This window comes from Aythya ferina (genome assembly GCF_964211825.1).
Source record: "Aythya ferina genome assembly, chromosome: 2".
Lineage (NCBI taxonomy): Eukaryota > Metazoa > Chordata > Aves > Anseriformes > Anatidae > Aythya > Aythya ferina.
The window spans coordinates 28754096-28775693 of NC_140297.1; the positions used below are offsets into that span (position 1 = coordinate 28754096).

Here is a 21598-nt window from a genome sequence, read left to right on the forward strand (position 1 = left end):
TTTCTAGAGAAGTACCTATCACAGTGGATGCATTTAAATGGAAGAAAGATATCCCTTAGTATAAGTATCTCTGGTATGTACATGCTTACAGATAGAAAAATACAAACCATAATGTGCAGTCAAAGGCAATGAGAATTTGAGGTGAGAAGTGAATGAAACCAGGGTTTATTTGTTCTGTTTTTATATTGTTTGCATGGCATATGGCAGCTAGGGAGTGTTCTTAGTGCCATAGTGTTGATGTAAAAAATCACTGTTGATAATTTGGAGTGCTCTTTGGAAGGAAATGATCCCCAGACCGAGATTATGCCCCAAAATGAAGTAGAAGCTTAAATTCACAAGAAATCCAAGCATATTTAGAAATGCAACTGCACAAGTAAAGCATCAAAAAATCTTATATTATTTGTCTTGGAACTATACTGGGGAAGTATATTTAAGTATGCAATGTCTAGTATTTATGTATATATATGAAATAAAGTAGTATAAAAATCTGGTGAAATTAATTTTAACATGACAAAGCTCTATCCAGTCATACAGTGAGGTAAGTATTGGCACATTGACAGTAGATCCTGTGAAATGAGAGACAAAAATAAATTTTGTCATCAAACTTACATTTAGCATTTATCAAATGTCTAGAGTCAGTCTAACTTTGACATACTTGTATTTGTTAGGTCTCATGAACACTTTCCTGATCCAAAGAAAGCTATTGTAATATAAAACTCATATATTAGATTGCATATCTGGTTAATACTGGTTTTAGTTCTTAGGCATGCCTAAGGAGTATTCTGCTGTTTTGAAACTTATGTTATTATGCTTGTGCTTCCATTACTGCCATTAAGGCTTATAGGTGCAGGGGAATCACTGAATTAGTCTTTGAGCAAAAGACTACAATAATTTCTGTTACTGTGTTCATTTCTTTTCCTGGCTCTCGAAAAGGTAAAACATTTACAGCAAAATTCTTTTAGCAACTTGCAAGGGGACTATCATTCACCTGATAACAATAATCTGAGCAGCAGTAGTAGCAGCATTGATGTGTTTTCTGTTGTTGCTGTTGAAAATTATATAATTTCATCATATACTTAACACTTCTACATACAGGTATACCCATAAAACCCCAAATTAACCAACATACCTATGTAACAACTGAGTTACTGCTCAGTTGTAGACAAGAGCACTGTGGGATGGAAATAAAGGGCACGTTTCAAGTGTGCAGTATGTTTACAAAATTTACTTAACTTAGTGCGTTGTCCCCGTTTCTTTATTTGGCTTTATAAAGAGATGGATGTGCACAGAAATTCTCTCTTGTTGATACTTGGTGTAACTTTGTGTGTGTGGGGGGTAAGTAAAGTAAATAAGGACTTTTAAAAAATGTTTGAGTACCAACATGTTTCTTCTCTGCATCTATTTTATAACATCTGACAGTACCTCAGGAAGCTGATGATAGCTCTGAAAATTTAAACTGAAAGCAGTAGCCATTGCCCATTTGATCCATTGGATCAAGCAATTTTTTTAATTTTATTTTTAATTTTTTAATTTTTTAACTTAATTTTTTACTTAATTTTTAAAAAATCTTCTCTGACTTTTTCTTTGTGTAATGCTGCAACTAATGCTGTGAATGAAAAGTAGTAGCATATAAGATGGAAGATGGATGATCTTGATAAAATTTAACAAGTTTAAGACTTGGCATACTTTCCAGTAATTTTTACATGTTTTTACAGTACAGATGGTTGCCTTATTTTTGTGGGTTCTGCGTATGAATCCTCTTCCTTTCTGTTGCACAGATTGGCCAGTATTAATTAATGGAGATAGTGATTGAACACAGAACAATATCATCTGAATTGTATAAGGTTAGAATTTAAGCATTGTTGTGCAGCTTCAGTGCTGAATGAGTCATAGTTTATGTGGGATTAATAAGTGAAATAATATTTGTAGTTAAAAGAATCCCCCAAACCAGAAAATAAACCTGTACCAGAAATGAAGGGATACAATTATCCACATTATTAAGCAGTACTTGTTATATAAACTTCTTAATTTTTTTTTTTTTTTTAATTTTAAGTCTCTTCTGTTGGATAGCTATTTCAAATATTTTTAAGATTTAGGAAACACCTCAAAAATTAAAATCTGAACATTCTTTCATTGAGATGTGAATTCATATGGAAATTATTCTGTGCTACTTCTTACTGTTAGTATGAGCTGCAGTTCAGAGGAACATTAAACATTCATTTAATAAATTCTACTATCTTTTTTTTCCATCTTAAGATGCACTCATGTTTAACAGATTCTCAACATGCCACTTGAAATAGCAGTATTTGGACTCCAACTGAAAAAATAGGTGGACTACCTTATGAGGGAGGAATATGCATCGTTTTTTTGTTTAACAACTTCAGCACATTTTATTTTTGGGGGTACATTTGTGTTGGAACATTTTTTAAATTTTCATATGCTCAACAGATTCTGAAGGAAGTGGTCATGGGAGTGAAGATGCATCAAAGGACAGTGGAGAAGGTTCCTGTACTGAATCAGAAGAAAATATCTTGGAGGAGGAACCAACAGAAGAGAAAGTAGAAGAGCAACAGCCAAAGAGCTCCACTGAAGAAGAGGTGCCGACAGCAGACAAAGAGGTAATTAAAACTGAAAAGAAAGAGCAAGAAGATGAAGAAGAAAAGCCCAAAAAGAAGAAAGAAAAAGAGAAAGCAGCTGAACCTGATGCTGTGGCTGATGAGCAAACAAGTGAACCCAAAAAATGGAATTTGCGCAGGAACCGGCCTTTACTGGATTTTGTATCAATGGAAGAACTAAATGATATGGACGATTATGACAGTGAAGATGACAATGACTGGCGGCCTACTCCTGAGAAAAAAAAAGGAAAAAATGCACTGCGAAAAGAAGGGAGCGATGGAGATAATGAGGATGATGAAGATGATGGGAGTGGGAGTGATGAGGATGACAATGATGAGGAAGGTAATGAAGAAGATAACAGCAGCACAGCTAGCGATGGAGGATCCAAGAAGAAGAAGAGTAAAGTTCTTAACAGAAATAATGCAGATGATGAGGAACTGACAAATGATAGCCTGGCTCTTTCACAAAGCAAGAGTAATGAGGTAGTGCAACCAACTTTCTATAATATATCTGTTGAGAAATGGAAACTACTCCACAGTGCTATTCTGTTAGTTTGAAAAGTTGAATTGATTGGCTTGAATTATGTTTAATGAAGCAGCAAAACTGTGCTAAATAGGCACTCACTGCTTATTAAATAAACTTCCTTGGACCATTTGGCCAATCTATTGCCTCTAAAGTCAATAGACAGACTTCTCTTGGCTTTGGGGATGGGTGGGCTACTTCTAAAGTAAATAAACTTTAGGAGTTCTGGTATGCAAATCAGCACGTATCAGTGAGATAGTTCGCCTAAATGTTCCACATCTGTAATATTATAAAAGTTTAAAGCATCTTGCATGTTCTTAAAATAGCTAAATAATAGGTTATTTATTTTATCCTAGCCCTTCTTTGTGACAGATGTCAAAGACTGAGTGCTAAGTTCACTGATAGAAGAATTCTAACCAAAGAAATACGCACAGTTGGTTTTAAAATCAAATAGGATAATCATGATAATCTATGCTGGTTTTGTTTATAATGCACACAGGTGAAGTAAATTCTTACAGTGCTAAGAAGCATTTGGGGACTATTATTATTACATGTCTAACTGTAGAATCTGAAAATTATATGTTGTGTCTAATAATGACACTTTTTTTTTTCCATGCACAATTACAGTTGCCTTAGAGGTTGTGCCTGTGGAAAAACTAAGATATTAGCTTGTCAGGATGGTTGATTTCATATCCTATGATAGCAAAATCCTGAACAGAGTAAAAAGAATTACTGTAAAATCGACATTTCATTTTCAGGAAATAATTGCAGTGTTAATGAAACATTTGATAAATGATAATGATATGACACTATTTAAAGTTCTGCCTGTTTTATTTCATATTTATTTTAATGAGAACTAAAAAGAATATTTTGAAGAATGAGTAGTCTCTGTTCCAGATACCTTGTTATGTTATAAATAATATTTATTAATATATGATTGCAAGCAAGCTGTGCAATTTTAATTACTAGTAATAACTGATATAAAAAATCCATAATTCTAGGTGTTTTTTTTTACATTGTATATAGGCATCTATTGTTTTTAAATTAGTATGGATGGGGATGTTTGCAAATTTAGCTTATTATGTATTTTAGATGCCACTTTGGTGTGTATGAAGTACTTTTTATTTATTTATGTATCTATTTTCACTTAATTTGTCATTTGCAGTCTGTAGAAGCTAAATGTTTCTCTATTGTTAACAGCTAACTTGGCCTGTGAAATGGTTTCATCTTCACAGCTGGTTTTGGCAGGAGGAAAAGTCTTTCATACCCTAGCTCAGGAGCTGATCGTGCTTTATGGATACCAATGACAAGAGCTTCAAGTCATCGTTCTGAGATAGGCTGTTTCCTTACAGTGTTGTTTCCCATATCAGAATGGAGATACAAAAATAGATTCTTAAGGATATATGAATATGTCCTTAATTTCCATTGACTTGGAAAATTAGGCCTGTTATACAGAGAGCTGTTAGGCTGCGTTTTTTGGGAAGCTTCTTAATATGTATAGCCCTCAGAATTCATTGTTGCCTTGGATTTAGGATATTAATCAAAAGATAAAAATAAAAATTTGAAAACTTGAAGTTCAAATAATAATTTTATAATTGATAATCTGTGTATGTAAAGCGGAGCACTGTTTGTGAAAAGGCCTTCTAGCAAGAAGTCTTGTAATAGCGTCTGTAGACTGGACTCTGCACTGTAATTTTTAGATTAATATTCAACTGTATTTTTAACAGTGCACTTTCCACTACTATATTTTCTAATAAAAGGTTTGTGGAAAAAAAAAGTCCTGTTTTGCAGAGAAGCGAAATCTCATTATGCTGCAGAAGCTAAGTACTTAGAAAAACAGATGTCTTAATGCATAATTACTGCATGAAGGAATGTTCAGGTAATTAACTCTGAACATTGTAGTAGTGGCCTTAGTATGTGTATTTCCATTTTTTACTGACCAACTCCCTTTATTTTTTGTTTGCGATTTTCATTTTATTTTCTTGCATGTTGCAAAAATATTTTGAGGTGTGGGTATATGGTATTTTTTCCAGTTCCCTAATGTGCACCTAACTAGGCGCTTTTCTACTCTGTGAAGCACAGGCAGACAAACTGAGCTTGCTTTTCTAGAATTAAGCATCATTAGTAGATAAACGATGCTTTTCTGATTTTTTTTTTTTAATTGTTCCCAGTGAGGTTATTTATTGTAAAGATTCCATGAAATTTATATGTAGGTAGGCATATAGCTTGAAAAACTTGCTTTCTTCATTACCACCACAGAAATGAGGATTACACAGTGATTCAGATGAAATCCATTCTCTCACTTGGGTAGGGTGCAGGCGCTGTTCATGTGGTTCGAGTTCCTGCCTCGACCTCAAGGTTCCTGTTCTTCAGGCAAGTAGGGTCAACTATAGGGCAAGGCAGGACAGGGCAGAACAGCATGCCTTCCAGATTGCTCCCTACAGGTCTGTGTAGAAAATTAAGCTATTCAGTTGTTCTGTGTTTGACCTGTTGGCTGTCTTCATGTAACGTAAAGCATTACGGATGTGGATCCTAACCCTAGCTCTACATTTGATGCCCATCCATCACTGGTTGTTTCTTTTCTTTTGCCCAGGTTTGCAGATGTGTTGTTTTTACAGTGCAATTCCATTTAAAGTAATACTTGTTTTGCTTTAGTAATTACCATACCTTGGGCTTCTATGACAGCAGAGGTTGCAAATTTTTTTAAACTTAAGTTAGTGAAGCCAAATACCAGTTTAAGTTGAAGGTATTGTCAGAAAAAGCTGGTTTCTGTATGCTTCCAACAAGCCTGTGCTACTGAACAGTTATCTGCCAGAGTGAGGGAGCACCTTTTATTGTTGACTATCCTCAAGGTGTGCACGTTTCTTGCTTGCCTCCAGGTGTGTCACAGCTTTGTCCTAAAAGGAGGATGTTGAAAGAAATGCTTGTTAAGCCTGAACTCTATAAGGGAAAACCTTGTCTTCACCATTCTGGCCTTCCTGTAAACAAGTGCGACCTTATGAATGGTTGTGTAATCTTTCATTTTTACCTCTAGATGAATGTGATTTTTTTTTTAATAGGTCATCTTTTCTTACTTTTTTTCGAACAAATAAGTGGCCAAAAGCCTTTCTTAACTGCTAGAAGTATGTGTTTGAGCTTTCCTACATCAAAAACATTACAACAAGCCACCTCTTTTATTTAAGGTGAACTATTTGAGACCAGCTTTAGGTCGTGAGGATATTTTACCGCTTTATCTTGCTTTAAAATCAAGCAAAGATGTCTCTCACCCTCCACAAATACGTGCCTAGATAAACCCAAAGTACAGAGACCAAGGAGACATCATCAATGATTCATTGAAAATTTTGTTTGGAGGCTTACTGTATAAGATTGAGAGACTATCATAAAATAATTATGTAGATCAGTGTAAATTTAAGATCCTTGAGGAAGAATGTGTACCTCAGTTAACATTCATGGTAATTTTTAACTGCTTAGGGTATGCAAGCATATTGGTGCTATATTTTCAGTCATAAATAAGGAGAGAGGAGAAAGAAATATGCTTGATAAGGAACTTTCCAGCTTTTTTTTTTTTTTTTTTTCTTTTCCTATTTAAGGTACCACAGAGGTTTCGGAATATTCTCAGATCTCAAATGGATGCCGTTTAGTCCTGAAGTGTTAGATCTCTGCTCAGAAACTGGTCAGAACTCTGCTCAGAAACTGGTTTTCTTTATCCTGTTGCGATTAGCTTCACCAGTATGCCTAGTTTCACACTTCCCTGTATGCCTTCATATCACCAATGAAGACAGTCGAAGCTCAATGTTGCTTTTAGTATAGAAAAGAAGAAAATGTATAGAAGTCAGGAAACTGCAGAAGTCTGTGTACCTTACACTAAAAATAAACTATTTTATAGTTTTATAGTATTAAATATAATAAATAATAAATTATGGAAAGAATGAAAACTTGCATACAGTTTGTTTGGCTTGTGAAACACTTCTGTTTCCTCAGAGAAATTCCCTGTCAAAACTCAGTCTTTTTAAGTGGTGTAGTACACACTGAAGGCTGCCAAGTCAGAGCAATGGACTCGCTCTGCAAATCCTTACTCCTGTTTAAAATCAGAAGAAAATAAGTTGTTATAAGGATTTGAATAGAGACGTACACATCTGTATAACAAAATAAAACAACAGAGTCAGTAATTTATATTTTACATATATGAAGACTTGGCAGGCTTAGCTGTTTGTTTTCAAATTTTATCACATATGTGTGAAGTTTATTTTTGTATCTGTTGATTTTTGACAAAATGAAACATCTTTTCTGAATACTGGGACATGGAAGGTCACTTTTTGTCCTGGTGGTTCTGTGTTTTTGTTTGTTTTGTTTTGTTTTCCTTTTTAAATGTCTTCATAGGGGTCTATGTGTGCTCCTGTTTATAGAAGATAGCTTAAAGTGAAATATATGATTTTATTCAAAAAAATAAGACCCGTCGCTGGGCTTTAGATCTAAACAGAACTCCAGGTCAAGATCAGATTGTATCCATCCTTTCTCCAAGCTCTTAGTTTTACAGATGAAATGTTTAAATGTTTTGATGGCAACAAAAAAAAAGTATATGAAACTTTTATTCTTCAATTCTTTTTTTTCTTTTTTAATAAAAACTGAGCAAATAGCACATCTTTTGTTTGTTTTATTTAAAATTGAAATTCCTGTCATAATCTGTCTTCATTTTTCAAAATTAGGATTCATTGATCCTTGAGAAGTCCCAAAATTGGAGTTCCCAGAAAATGGACCATATTTTGATTTGTTGCGTTTGTCTTGGAGATAACAGTGAGGATGCTGATGAAATAATCCAGTGTGACAACTGTGGAATAACAGTGCATGAAGGTAATAAAATTCCTTCATTCTTAATGTGTGAGGAAAGCTTATACTTTATTTAATAAAATTTTGACTGGCTTCAAAAAAAAAATTAAGTCTTTGAACTCTGGTGGGTAATTTTTATAGTACTGCATGGATCCTTTCAGTGGTGAAACATTCACCTACTTTAGGATAGCACGTGCAAGCAAGTACAGGGCAGGTCATGGTCTACACAGACTTACAGAATGAATCGCATTTTGCAAATATTCCAACTAAAGATTGCATTTTCAGGGCTTTAGGCTATCACATCAAATGTATTTTTGTCATATCTATTTCAGTACGTAAATGTGACTACATAATGGGGGTAGAAGATCATAAGAATAAAAGATCTTGTACAAAAAAAAAAAGTGGGGTGGGGGAGGGGGTCACATATATTTTTACTGTACCAAAAAGGCAGAGAGATGGTGAGGATGAGAGAATGGAATTGGCAAAGTACTGAACAGCTAGCCTTGAACTTTCTCATAATCTTCACTCATAATTTGAAAAGCAGAAACTTTAAAGTTAAAACGTATTTGAAGTGTTGGTTTGCTAATTGCTTTGAAATCTAGAGTATGTTTGGATTTAAATGTAGGAGGCTTTTCTACAGTGTATAGGGGAGAGAAGGAGGCAAGAGGTCTAAGAGGTAAGCAGAGCCTTAAGTAGATAGAATATAATACTTGATTGCTTTTTGGGTTTCTGTGTAAGACTTTTGAACTTCATAATTTTTCTGTGAATACTGTTCTGAAATACTAACTTGTTTGCTACAACTTCTGTATGCCTTATGAATATGCCAGTTGTTAAACTAATTTAAAGGGTGATTTGAAAAGAGGAGGAAAATGTATGTTCCTCTTCCTATAGTCAAGTTTTCACTGGCTTTAAAGGAGGATTTCCACAATGGTTCTGAGATGAGCATGTGGGATTTTAACAGCCTTACAAGAAAGGTGAGGCTATATTATATTTTTGCTATTGATAGTAACACCTTAAGTACCTGGTGCCTGTTCAGTAATGACTGCATGAGGTTTTCCAAAGGAATGAGGGGTGATAACTCATCTGGGAGCAACTCTGATAGAGCTCATATGGAACATAACATGGCTAAGCGGTATAGGGGGATTCTGATTTGGACCTAGAATGGTGGATGCTTAAGAAACTCTTCTACTTGCCTTACATTTTGAGATTGCTAAAAAGTCAATTTCATTTTAGTGCAACCCTTTGCTTTGTTTTATCATATGCCTGGCCTGCATCACTTGTCCAAAAGCTATTTCTCCTCTTCAGACACCTAGCCAAAACTCTTTACAATTTAAAGAGCAAATAACTGGTCCAAAGTCAAGAATCTGTAACTACCCCTAAAACTACATAAGCAGCATATATGTAATACTATACTTTATACATAATAATGTACTTTTATATACTACATATATGTAATACTATACTTTGCATATATATGCATATATACTTATGCATATAAGTTTGCATACTTATACTTTGCTTACTTTTATTTCTAAAAAATTCAAGTTCAGCCTGGAAATTAAATCCATCGATTAAATTTGTTTTCATTTCACATACTGATCTATTTTTTTCCTTTAAAAAAAAAAAAGAAACCTTAGATTGCTAGAGAAAAAAATCTTTTAAATTTGTAATTGTACAATTGCTTGTGTGTTTACTTCTGCATAGACAGAACTCTCATTTCTTTTTATAAAAAAGTCTTTAGGCAGTAATCTGTCACTTTGGATAAATGCTTTTGTGGTAAGATCGTGTAATAGCCGGACACCCCCAACTGTGGTGTCAGTTTTCCTGACACATTGATTGCAGCATGTCTGAACAAAATGTCTGGTGCATATCACAGGATATGACATAACTGTAGGTAGTATACTTGCTAGCTATTGCTCTTGGGTTAGTTGCTTTGAATTCAATAAGAGAAGTTTTACGTTTTTCCATCTGTGTCTTTTCCATCGGCTCTATTTTTATTTTTATTTTTTTGCTTTACTGGGATGTGTATGGCGGAGAATAAAACTTCCCTTGCTAAAAGTTATAGTGTAGTCTCCATATGCTTTAATATTGCTGCTTACTGTGGTCTGCTTCTTTCTGGTTTAAGCATTCATTCTCTAATATCATGTACTCCAGTACTGTCCGTTTACTAAATAAAAATATTCTTCTGGATTTTTGATGCCTGAAGTGGTTAATATCTTTTTTCTAAATTCTTGGCTGAATTAAGGGTTGAATGTAACATATTTTAAATACAGCGTTTATTTTTGCAAACCTACACTATACTCATGTATACTGTTAATGCTTTCTTGATTCATAGGTGGTGTTAGCATATGTAGATGTTCTGTTTGACTGACAAAAAATTATCCTCTTGGATAATTGGATAAGACAGAGGAACACATGAAGGCAAGACAAGAATTAGGTCTCATCCCTTTTCCTTCTGTGGCATAAATTTCGGTACAATTGTTCCAATGCTAGCATTTTAGTGTTTGTAATTTCATTGTAATGACAATGCATAAAAATAAGCTAACGACAGAGTGCAGTAGGTTTAAAATAAAGTTAGTTTCCTGTATAAAATGACACGCAATAGACAATTTAGCTGTAATCATAATACGGAGATGCAGTTTGTGGAAGAATAAATGTTGTTATGAGAATTTTAACTTCTTGACTTTCATGTGTTTAAATTCATGGGCATTACTCATATAGTTTTATCACTTAGTGGTAAATTCAAGGAGGGGGCAGACATGGAGTTGTGATACAGCAATAAGGAATACATAGCATGTATTCACAAACAGTAATTGAGAAGGGGCTCTCAGGTAGTCTAAAGATACAAAATTCCAAAATTCAGAATTTTATGCTCATTAAGGAAACACATCATGCATGTTCAGTGAAGTGTTGTGTTTTTTTTTTTTTTTTTTTTTAAGTTTCCTTTGACATGTTTTCAAATCAAAGAGGCAGGTGATTGACTTACTGCACCTGGGACCTATTCAGCATTAAGTCTAACAACTGAAACCGAACGTGTTAGTTAGAAGACATGCATCTTTTTTGTTGTCCTTTCAGGTTGTCCTCAGGTTGAAACCTAAACAACTACAACCAACACTACCACCTAAACAACTGTGCTGCCTTGAGAAAGAATTTGGAAGATTACCTCCCAATGTTGCTTGGGAGATACACTTGTAGCAAGCTGTTACATTGCTTTTTGTTCCAAACCCCACAATTCCCAAACAGGATGGTCAGACAGAACAACTTTGTCTTGCTGATCAGCTTAGTTGGTAAATACAAGGTTGGAAAGATTTATTAAGCAACATATTGGCATGACTATGCATTTTAAAGAGTCATAGAAATAACACTCCATAAATCATTGTTACTAGGACATTTTTTTTTTTTTTCAAACATGGGAGAAGAAGGCACAAAATCTGTTGAACCTTTATACTCATCAAAGTTTTAAGGATCCAAAAATGAGATAGTTAGCACAGATTAAAGAATACTACTTCGGTAAAATAATACCTATGTTTTAAAGACTGAACTCTTGATCTCTGTATTGTAATTATTCAGAGAGATGTGGAATAAAATACATTTAGACTTGTTTATCAAGTGCCTTCTGTACTGTCTGATTTAATACACAAGCTAAATTATAGCACTGCAGTGCAAAACGCTTCTTTTTAATCTTCAGCTTAAAAGAGAAATGTGAATCCCTTAGCATGGCTGTCACGTTACTTGAAATTAAGTGGAAGCCACTGAAAGCATGGTTTAGAACTGCAAATTCATCTTCTCCATCAGTGTTAATTGTTGAGTCATATTTAGTATATCTGCTTGCCTGAATGTGTTTGATAAACAGTTGATCCACAATTCTAAGTGTAGCATTAAGTGTACTGTAAGAATGCGTAGCATTCAATTAACTTATTTTAAGACAGAATATTAATCTGATCCATTTAAGCTTTCAGTTGGCAGTTAGTGTTACAGCTAATGATGGCAAGAGGAAAAAAAATAAATTCAGTATTTCATTTTGAAAAATGTTTTGAATTCTGACACTGCTTAGCAGTGTTCTTCACCTTTGCCAGGGTTTTTGTTATGATTGCAAGTTTACAAACAGAAAGCATGTTGCCGTATCTTGAAAAACTGTAAGGTATTCAAGAAGTAATGCTTATGTGAAGCAACTCACAGAGGAGGCTCAGGTGTGTGTTCCAGAATAGCTACCACCAATGACTAGGATATTGTGAATGGACAGAAGAGGTGAATGCTATAATGATCTTAGCGGTTGATTGTTCTAAGTACTCTTACTTGGACTGAAATTCAAGTTTTAGCCCAATCAATACATTTCTTCAAAAAGGTTTCATTCTTAAACTGCTTTTACCTTCATAACTCAATCGAAGTGATTTTTTTTCTTGCATATTAAAAAAAAAAAAGTTAGAGCTGTCCCTGTACATATTTGGCATCCTAAATGACATCAGTATTTTATTATGTGACCCTTTAAATTGGGACAAATATTGTGTCATCAATTACTTTTTGTTTTTAAATTCTTTATTATTCTGTATATTTTTGGCATGTTATTTTTTCACTGCTAGTTTGTCAAAGGAATTTAATTATCTTCATAAGCGTATTGATTTTTGGGTGTGGAATCCATGTGAAAGATTTATGGTCTCGCTTTTACATTGTAGCTTTACAGACATTTCATGTATACACCTGCTCAAAAGATCTGCATTATCCAGATGGTTATTAAATTGATGAAATTTGATCTCTTCTCTGGTTTCTGTTACCACTTAACAACCCAAAAGCAGCAGGCACCCTTCATAGCAAACATGAGAAAAATTCTGTGTTAAAGTACTTGCATATCCTTAAAAGACAACACACCTTAACAGGTGGTTTCTAATTAATTTGGGGGCTCTTTTTTTTTTTTTTTTTTAAGTGTTGTTAGATCAAATTTAGATTTTAGCTGTGAAGTTGCATTTAAATACTAATCTATTTGCATATTTCACTAATCTATTTGCATTAGTGTTAACTTGTGCTAGAAAATAAACTCTACAGATTTGTTGTGTAAAGCTCAGAATTATGTTGGAGCATGCTCAAACAGATTATGCCATTACTCAAGTGAAGTTATTTTCCTAATGGTTGAGGATAATGACCTGATGTGTGTAGTAGAAAAAAACTATTCCTGAAGGCAGCCTTTTTACTCCTACTTATGCTCCTTCACAGCAACTGAGGTTTCTGGTACAAAATCATACAATCTCTGGAACTCTGTTTTGTATCTTGGTTTCTCTAGCTTTATTTGCCAGTTAGTGACTTATGGGCTGGATTAACTTTGCTCCAACTGGAGTGCACAACATTGTTTTGGTGTATTTATCAGCTGTGATTAATGGTAATGTAGTGTATTTTTTCCAGCTAATGGCCATCCCTTTTGCTGCATGTAGCAGTAGCGTGTTTAGCTTTTGCTAAATGACAGGGAAAAAGAGTGGATGCCTGCTTGTGTCTGTTAGAGATCTTGAAGTCTTTAAGGCTGTCATATTTAGACAGAAGCTAGAAAAATTAATTTTTATTTTTATATAAATTAATATAATACACAATATTTATATAAGTATAAATACAATCATATCTAAATTTTATAATATATACACATATATATTAAATATAATTATATATTTTATGTAAATATATAATTATTTATATAATTATTTTAAAATATAATTAGAAGAAAAAAACACTTGGGTTATAACTCTTGACAACTATTTTTATCCACATGAGAAAATTACTTATATTTGCGTTTTCATGGAAACCAAGTCTGTTGTCAACACATGTGAGACAGATGGAAATAATTGCAGCAAACGCATGTAGTTTTCTAGGAAGAAGGAGAAAAAATGACTGATAAGTGTAACTAGGCAAATATTTCAGAATGAAGGTAAGACAGTTGTGGGAAGTCACTGTGCTAATTTTAGCAGCCTGACAGCACTTAGTTGAGAAAAACAAATCTAATTACATTTGATTGTTGAAGAATTATCAGTGTTCAGAAGAAACCAATTTTATTTTGCCATATGGATTGATGACAGTATTACTGCTCCTATAGTGCTAGGTAATTTTAATAAGCACATTTAGGAAAATATTAGTTTGATAAGAACGGTCTGTCAGAATTATAAAAAGCTTAATTATTCATCAACCATATAATATCAATGTGTTATGTGTTTGTACATTAATGTAATTGCTTAAAAGTAGCCTTGCTGGCATGTATTCAAGATTGTGTTGTTACAACTTAAAAAGGACTTTCTGGGACACCACTTAAAGCTCGTATGACATTATAAAGAAAATTGAGTTAGTTTATGTATGAGCTATACCATATTTTATATACCTAATGAATCTTGTCTGGCACTTCTGGGTATTATTTGTCCTTTGATTCTGGAATACTTCTATAATAAAAAAGAAACATTCCGGTGACTTAATTTAATACTTATTGATGAATCTTGTGCTGTAATGGAAGACTATATTTCTTAAATGGTACCTACAGTGAGTGTTATTGCTTATATTCTGAATGTAGTTTTAGTCTATTATCTCTGTTTCTGTCACAAGAGGAGTTAGAGCACTGTTACTATTTTATTATAGTCAGTGGGTAATGAACCAAACTAACAAATGATGTTGCTATTTAATTGCAAAATTCAATAATTTAACTGCTCTGCAAGCAAAAATGTTGACTTGATCACTGTTGTCGACAAATAGCTGAGTTTAATCTTTCAGCAGTGTCTCTACTTTGTTTTAATGTAGACAATGAAATATTATTTTTCTCTTATTGAGGAAAAGGTAAATATTCAAAGTGTGTCATGTACAGAAGTATGTTTTTGTGGTGATAAGCATTAACGTCTTCCTTTTTGTCATTTACAGTAGTAGGAATACTACTCTTACTCTTTTTCAAAATTTATATAACGAGCTTCTAAATCACTTTAAAATACTAAATTTACAGCGATTAAGCCAGAGATGTGTTAAAATCATAAAAGCACTGGGCATACCAAAGAAGAATTGAGAAATTGAATAAGTTTAATCATAGTTTAAAATCAAGTAAAATGAGAATGCTAAAAATTTAAAATATACTTCATCAATCACCAAAATGGTGTCTCAAAACTGTTAGTCTGTGCTCATCAGATGCTACTTCAGTTTTAAAGTTACAGAAGGTCTTTTTAAGTTCAGTCTTACAAACCTTGGGGGATGCAAATTCTTATTTTTATTTTTAGTATGTATATTCTCTTTTACCTGAATTGGATGCTGAATGCAAAGTGGAAAAGTGGGCTGGCTGTTTGTTGAACGGGTACTGCTAGCATGATTGACTTCTTAGAGGGAAAAAAAAACACCACACCTTCGTTTCAGGGTAGCAAGAAGCCAAAAGATCAGAATATCCAAGAGAAAGCTGTATATGCTCTCAAATCTAAATCCTGACCCATGATACCCATGGATTTCTCATTTGGTGCTAGTATTTAAGAAACCATGTTATAATTTGTATTAGACTGCTAATCCAGCTCAAAGCAGACTTTAGAGGTTGAATGGGAAGACAGGTAGCTCTACGTAAGCACTACTACAACAGTGGAGAAGAGAGGTATGAAGGATCTTCTTAATTTAGGATAACATATAAGGGAATGATAACATATCCTTAATTGAGGATAACAAATGTTTAAAGGCACTAAAAATCATCTCTACAAAACAAAATATTTGGTCAGTATTTTATTACACTTTCATTAGCTGTTGCATTTAACTTGAAATACATTTCTTTAATTGAAAAAAATGCTGTGATTCTCTTAGTCTTCGTGGGTTGCTTTGTCTTGTTTTTTTTTTTTTTTTTTTTTTTTTTTTTTTTTTTTTTTTTTAATGTCTAGGACACCAAGCATTGCTAAAAGAACAAAGTAAAACAGACCTTTACATCTTTTGGTTGTGATGTGAGATCATTCTTTAGAAATAGGCTTTATTTAGAATACAAATTTTGCACTAAAAGTTATCCTTGCATAAATATTGGAAGCTTTCTTGGGATGTTCATCATCATGCAGCTGAGTGTGCTTGTGTATATTTCCTGCTGAAAATCATAACTGAGAAGTACCTGTTTATTTGTTTTTCCTTATGTTTTGTCTTTCATTTATGTGTATGTAGGTTGCTATGGTGTTGATGGAGAGAGTGATTCCATCATGAGCTCAGCTTCAGAAAATTCCACTGAACCTTGGTTTTGTGATGCATGCAAATGTGGTGTCACACCTAGTTGTGAACTATGTCCAAACCAAGATGGGATCTTCAAGGAGACAGATGCGGGCAGGTAAGGCTGAAGAAGTGGTGTTTCAAATTCTGCTTATTCTTAAAAGGTTGGGTTTTGCCCTTGTCTATTCCTGTAGGGAGACTGTTATAAATTGGTATAAACAGTGGGTGCTCTTTGGATAGTCAATCACCTAATCTTTTTTTTTTCACTACTAATATTCTTCACTTCCATTATAATATTATAGGTTTATGGACTGATGAGCAAAAGATGTACCCTAAGTGAGAAAAAAAAAATCACTGTTTAATTAAGGGAATGATAAAATCTGTTCTCCAGTGTGAAGTGACCCATGTATTGTTGTATATACACAAATGTCTTACTGGATATGCTAGAAGACCTTTCTTATGTGATGTCTTCCATTCCTGTCGTATTAAAAAAAAAATTGATACTGTTATTAATGGCAACTAATTTTCTACAATAAAGGAGAGAGCAAAATGGTTCGTAGTAACATCGACCATAAAGATGACACCTTTTTTTTTTTTTTTTTTTGAGAACAACAATTAATGTAATTAGGTTCTTTTTCCATAAATTTTTATCATAGAATGACAGAATCATAGAACCATTCAGGTTGGAAGACATCTGTAATGATCTAGTCCGATCATTAGCCTAGTACTAAAGTCCACCTGTAAACCATGTTATTAAGTTCTAAATCTGCACTTTTCTTGAAGACCTCCAGGGATGGTTACTCAGCCAGTTCCCTGGGCAGCCTATTACAATGCTGCACAACACTTTCAGTAAAGAAATTTCTCCTAATATTCAACGTAAACCTCCTGTGACACCACTTGAGGCCATTTCACTTGGTGCTTGGTAGAAGAGCCAGATCCCCACCTTGCTACAGCCTCCATTAAGGTAATTGTGAAGTAGAATAAGGTTTCCACTGAGCCTTCTCAAAGTTCTGGGTCAACAGACCCAGCCCTCTCAGCTGCTCCTCACAAGACATGTTTTCTAGACCCTTCACCAGCTTTGTTACCTCCCCTTTTTTACTGCTTTTTAATTTTATATAAAATGTATATAATATACACAATATAATGTTTGTACTATTTATATATAATATATGGCAACATAAATATTATACATATGGATTTTATGTAAGTTTTACAGTTATATAAGTTGCAGGTGCACGGTAATACACAACATTTTCAGATAATGGGCCTGTCATAAGTTTTTCATTGATTGTGTTAACAAGGGAAGGCAATCTAATTAGTTGATAAGGCTGTTCAGAGGAAAGCAAAGCTTTCTTAATCCTGTTTGACCATATCTGTTTGATAAGTAGGATTATAAAAATATGCAGTCATATTTTACTGATGACGATAGATGAGTTCATGTTGTTTAATGTTTAAACCATTTACACTGAGCTATATATTAGAGAGCAACATATTTTGTACTAGCAAATCACAAAATATAGCAATGTTTTCTTTCAGTTTTCTTTCATCCATTGGCTTGTTGTGGTTTTCTCTAAATGATGACATCATTTAGATGACTGTGACTGTCTTGTAATGAGTGCAAAAGCATATTCAGTTTTTTTGGTATTAGCTGTGTTTTTTTTTTCATTCCTGTTTTCTGTTCCAGTACTGTTGCTAATACTGTAACAGACTGATTCTGCCATCATTAAAAGGTCAGCAGAGCTCTAGATGATATTTTAGGAAATCTTTTTTTGACATACTGCTTTTAAGGAAAGTAAATACAATATTAAAGTATCATAAGTTGGTTGAGATTTTGTGGATTAAAATGCATGTGTCTTTGCATTTCTGCCTTAGCTTGTAATTTTTTCTAATATCAGAAACATTTTAAGTTTGCAGTGGTAATAAACAGATAAGGAGGGTATTCATACCACTGAACTTCTCCATTAGATGTAAGTGCTAGGAATTGGCTTTGGAGGACAGCTACCTTTCTTCATTGAATATACATTAAGATCAGCTTTGTATTTTCTAGCTGTATTTCAGTCTTTTTATTCTTGTGTTTTTTAAAGCAGTTTAAGCACTAGATATGTAATTTCCCTTATAATGATAATAAAAAGTACAGTCAACATTTTAAAAACTGCTTGCTTGAAATTTCTTATAAAGTAGCAGTATGTTTTTGATTAATATGGAAGTGTTTTCTCTGCAATACTGATTATTTGTGCAAAAGCATATGCCTGCTTTGTTGACTGTGGAGATTAACATGACAATTTATTATCTCTGTTATTGCATTTTTATCTGCTAGATGATGTGATATGGCTGTCATGAATAAGTATAAGTTTACTCTCCCAGGTGAATAGATTTATGTACTAGAAAAAAAAAAAAAAACAACAACTATCCAACGTGTGAATAATCCTGTGCTCTCGTTCTGTTAATTTATCAATTTGAACTCAATAGGGAAATGAGGCAATGCACAGTAAGATAGGATGGGGTCGGCAATGTCCATTATTATGTTACCACAGTACTGAGTAAACTGCAACATAGGTCATTTCATTTCTTGGAATACTATCATAGACCACTGAATAACAGAATCCTGTAACTCTCCATCCCCTTACCACTTTTTAAAAAAGAAATTCTTTATATGCATCAATGCTGGAAATCACACAAAAGTGAGACCAAGCCTCTTCAGTTTCTTTTCACAATCAAGTTGGAATTATTTCTCTGTTTCTATGTGAATCATTATAATAATGAGGTGCTTAATTTCTCAGCAGAATTCTTTTCACATTAACCTCTCAGCTTCATGAGCATAAACGTGAATTTATCATTATGAGAAATAAAATCTCATATTATCCAAGAATATGAATTCTGTCCTTGTTATGGTATGGAGTTTTTCTTCTTCCCTAATCAACATCTGTCATCATTGCTCCAAGCTAAATGGATGGTAAAGTAACAGGGAAGATTATTCTTCTTTGATTACCCAATTTGTCTTAATTACAAGCTTCTAAAACATGTGCGGCTAAACAAATGAGCAGGAAAATATTTAGAACTGGTATTAAAAGCAGCTGAAATTGCTTCAGCTGTGAACTTGACTGACTTCTATATGTTTTTTAATAAAGATTCAGGTCCGAGTTCACATAAAAGTGGCTAAGGAAATGAGGCACTTGTGTGCCAATCACACTGAAATGGCACTTTAAATCTGTAATACTGTAATACTTCGGTGACATGTACTAAAACATTTTGAGAAGGTCAGTATGAAGCAGGCAGCCAGCTGTTGGGTTTATCATAGATAAACTCCTACAGAGTGCAGCAGCATTTAATACACCAGTGGAGCATGAAAAAACTGTGCAAATTAAATTGAGAAGCAGCTGCTTGTAGAAGATGTGTATCTTTATATTGAACTTTGGAGGGTAAATTTTAATGCAGTCTTCTAAATGTACTATGAAAAATCTCCAACCAGAGCCTTGGATTTTTTTTTTTTTTAAGAATAGTAACAGTGAGGAAGTGTAACTTCAACTTATACAAATTTGTTCTCTGTAGTGCATCTTAAATCAATGAAAGGATATAGAAAAGCCCTAGTGCAGTTATTAATGGCGAAGCAGTATCTTTATCAAAGTTACATGTCTTACTCTGTGTAGCATTTTGCTCGAAAGGATAAAAAATAATGTCTTTATTCCTTTTGGAAAAGAATAGTTTGTGTGTTTGTGGAAATGAGATATTTCTTCTAGTAAATGTACAGTATTTGCTGAAATACATACTCGTGCACACCAACTCTTTTTGGTAGAAAAGTATTTCATAAAATTATGGTAGTGGTTTAGGCCAAACTGTAACCAGTTCTGAGAGGGCAGAGAGAGAATCAGAGAATATCCCAAGTTGGAAGGGACCGACAAGGATCATTGAGTCTGACCTCTGGCTCTGCACAGGACCACCCAAAAATCATTCAGTGTATCTGAGAGTGTTGTCCAAATGCTGCTTGAATGCCAGCAGGCTCGGTGCTGTGACCTCCCCTGGGGGCCTGTCGCAGTGCCCAACCACCCTCTCAGTCAAGAACCTTTTCCTACTTCCCAGCTTGACCCACCCCTGTCCCAGTTCCATGCTGTTCCTTTGGGTCCTATTGTTGGTCCTCAGAGCTGTGCGCAGCACCTGCCCATCTTCCCCCCCCTTATGAGGAAGCTGTAGGCCACCATGAGGCCTCCCCTCAGTCTCCTCTTCTCTGGCTGAACAAATCAAGGGAGTTCAGCATATCCTCATCTGTCTTCTCCTCTAGACCCTTCACCATCTTTATTGTCCTCCTTTGGATGCTGTCTAATGGACACCCTCTAAAATTTTATGTCATTCTTAACACTGTGGTGCCCAAAGCTGCATATGGGACTTGAAATGAGGCTGCAGCAGCTCCGAGTAGATTGTCCCAATCACAATTCCCTTGACCAGCCCTCAGGCCATGCACGGCTAGTCACCAGAGGATAATGCCTTGAAGGTACTAATACCTTGAAGGATGGTATTAGGTGCTCCATTGCTACCGGAGATGAATACATTATGGAGAGGCAGGCAGAATTTTCTGAATTACTGAATTTTCATATGGTAATGAGGAGAGTCTTAGTTTTTGCATAATTTTGTATTAAATTAAGAGATTCTGCTGGCATGTTGGAGTGTTTATATCATATTAAAAACAATGGTTGGCTTTACTTTGTCTGTACATGAAGTTTGGCAGAACACTTGAGTATCCCAGTTTGTTCTCTGGCAGCTAGCATGCTGTTGTATTTGAATCGTGTTATTTAAAGATAAAATTGTAACTAATCTTCAGATCTTCTTTTGATTCTACCTGTAGTTAAAGTGCTATGACTCTGCTGTGGATTCCGAGAGCCCCAGTAAAATCTGTGAAAATTACTGCATGTAAATTTATATTTCAAATGTACATTTTTCTCACTTTTAATTTTTCATGTTTTACAGTGAATTTATGACTTTGCATCTCAAACACAAGTGATTTAACAATAGTATAAAAACTTATGTTTTCAAATATGCAGGTGAAAAGAGTCTTGTCAGATACAACACTATGAATTGGTCAGTGTTACGGCTTTTGTTAGATTTACTATCCAATTCCTTTAGAGTGAAGTGAGTTAATGGCTTGTAGGTATCTTGTTACTGGGATTTTTCTGTTAACCAGGTAGTAATTTTGTTTCTTCTGCTTTCACTGTCCCACCCCATCAGTCTGCTTTAGTTTCATGAGTAGTATCAAAACCTTAATGTACGTTTCATGTTGCATAAACAGTGATGGAGAACTCTGCTTAAGAACCATCAGAACAGAGGGTGTTGGTTGCCTTGCCCTTGACCTAGACAAGCGAAGCAATCCCAGTTGCACTGAAAACCCTTGCTGTGGTTCAGTGTGCTGACTTCCCAATATGTATTCCTTACCTGCTTCTAATATATTTTTTGTTTATGTATGCTTTTTCTG

General features: G+C 34.2%; 1 protein-coding gene across 6 annotated transcripts in view; it reads left to right on the forward strand.

Moving 5' to 3' along the window:
* PHF14 (PHD finger protein 14) overlaps window positions 1-21598 on the forward strand; it is a 163696-nt gene that overhangs the window by 7805 nt on the left and 134293 nt on the right. For all 6 annotated transcript variants that reach the window (XM_084507580.1, XM_084507582.1, XM_084507581.1 and 3 more), the window contains exons 3-5: window positions 2449-3098; window positions 7845-7989; window positions 16096-16255. In XM_084507580.1, the coding sequence (XP_084363706.1) occupies window positions 2449-3098; window positions 7845-7989; window positions 16096-16255 (955 nt within the window). The remainder of the gene's footprint in view (window positions 1-2448; window positions 3099-7844; window positions 7990-16095; window positions 16256-21598) is intronic.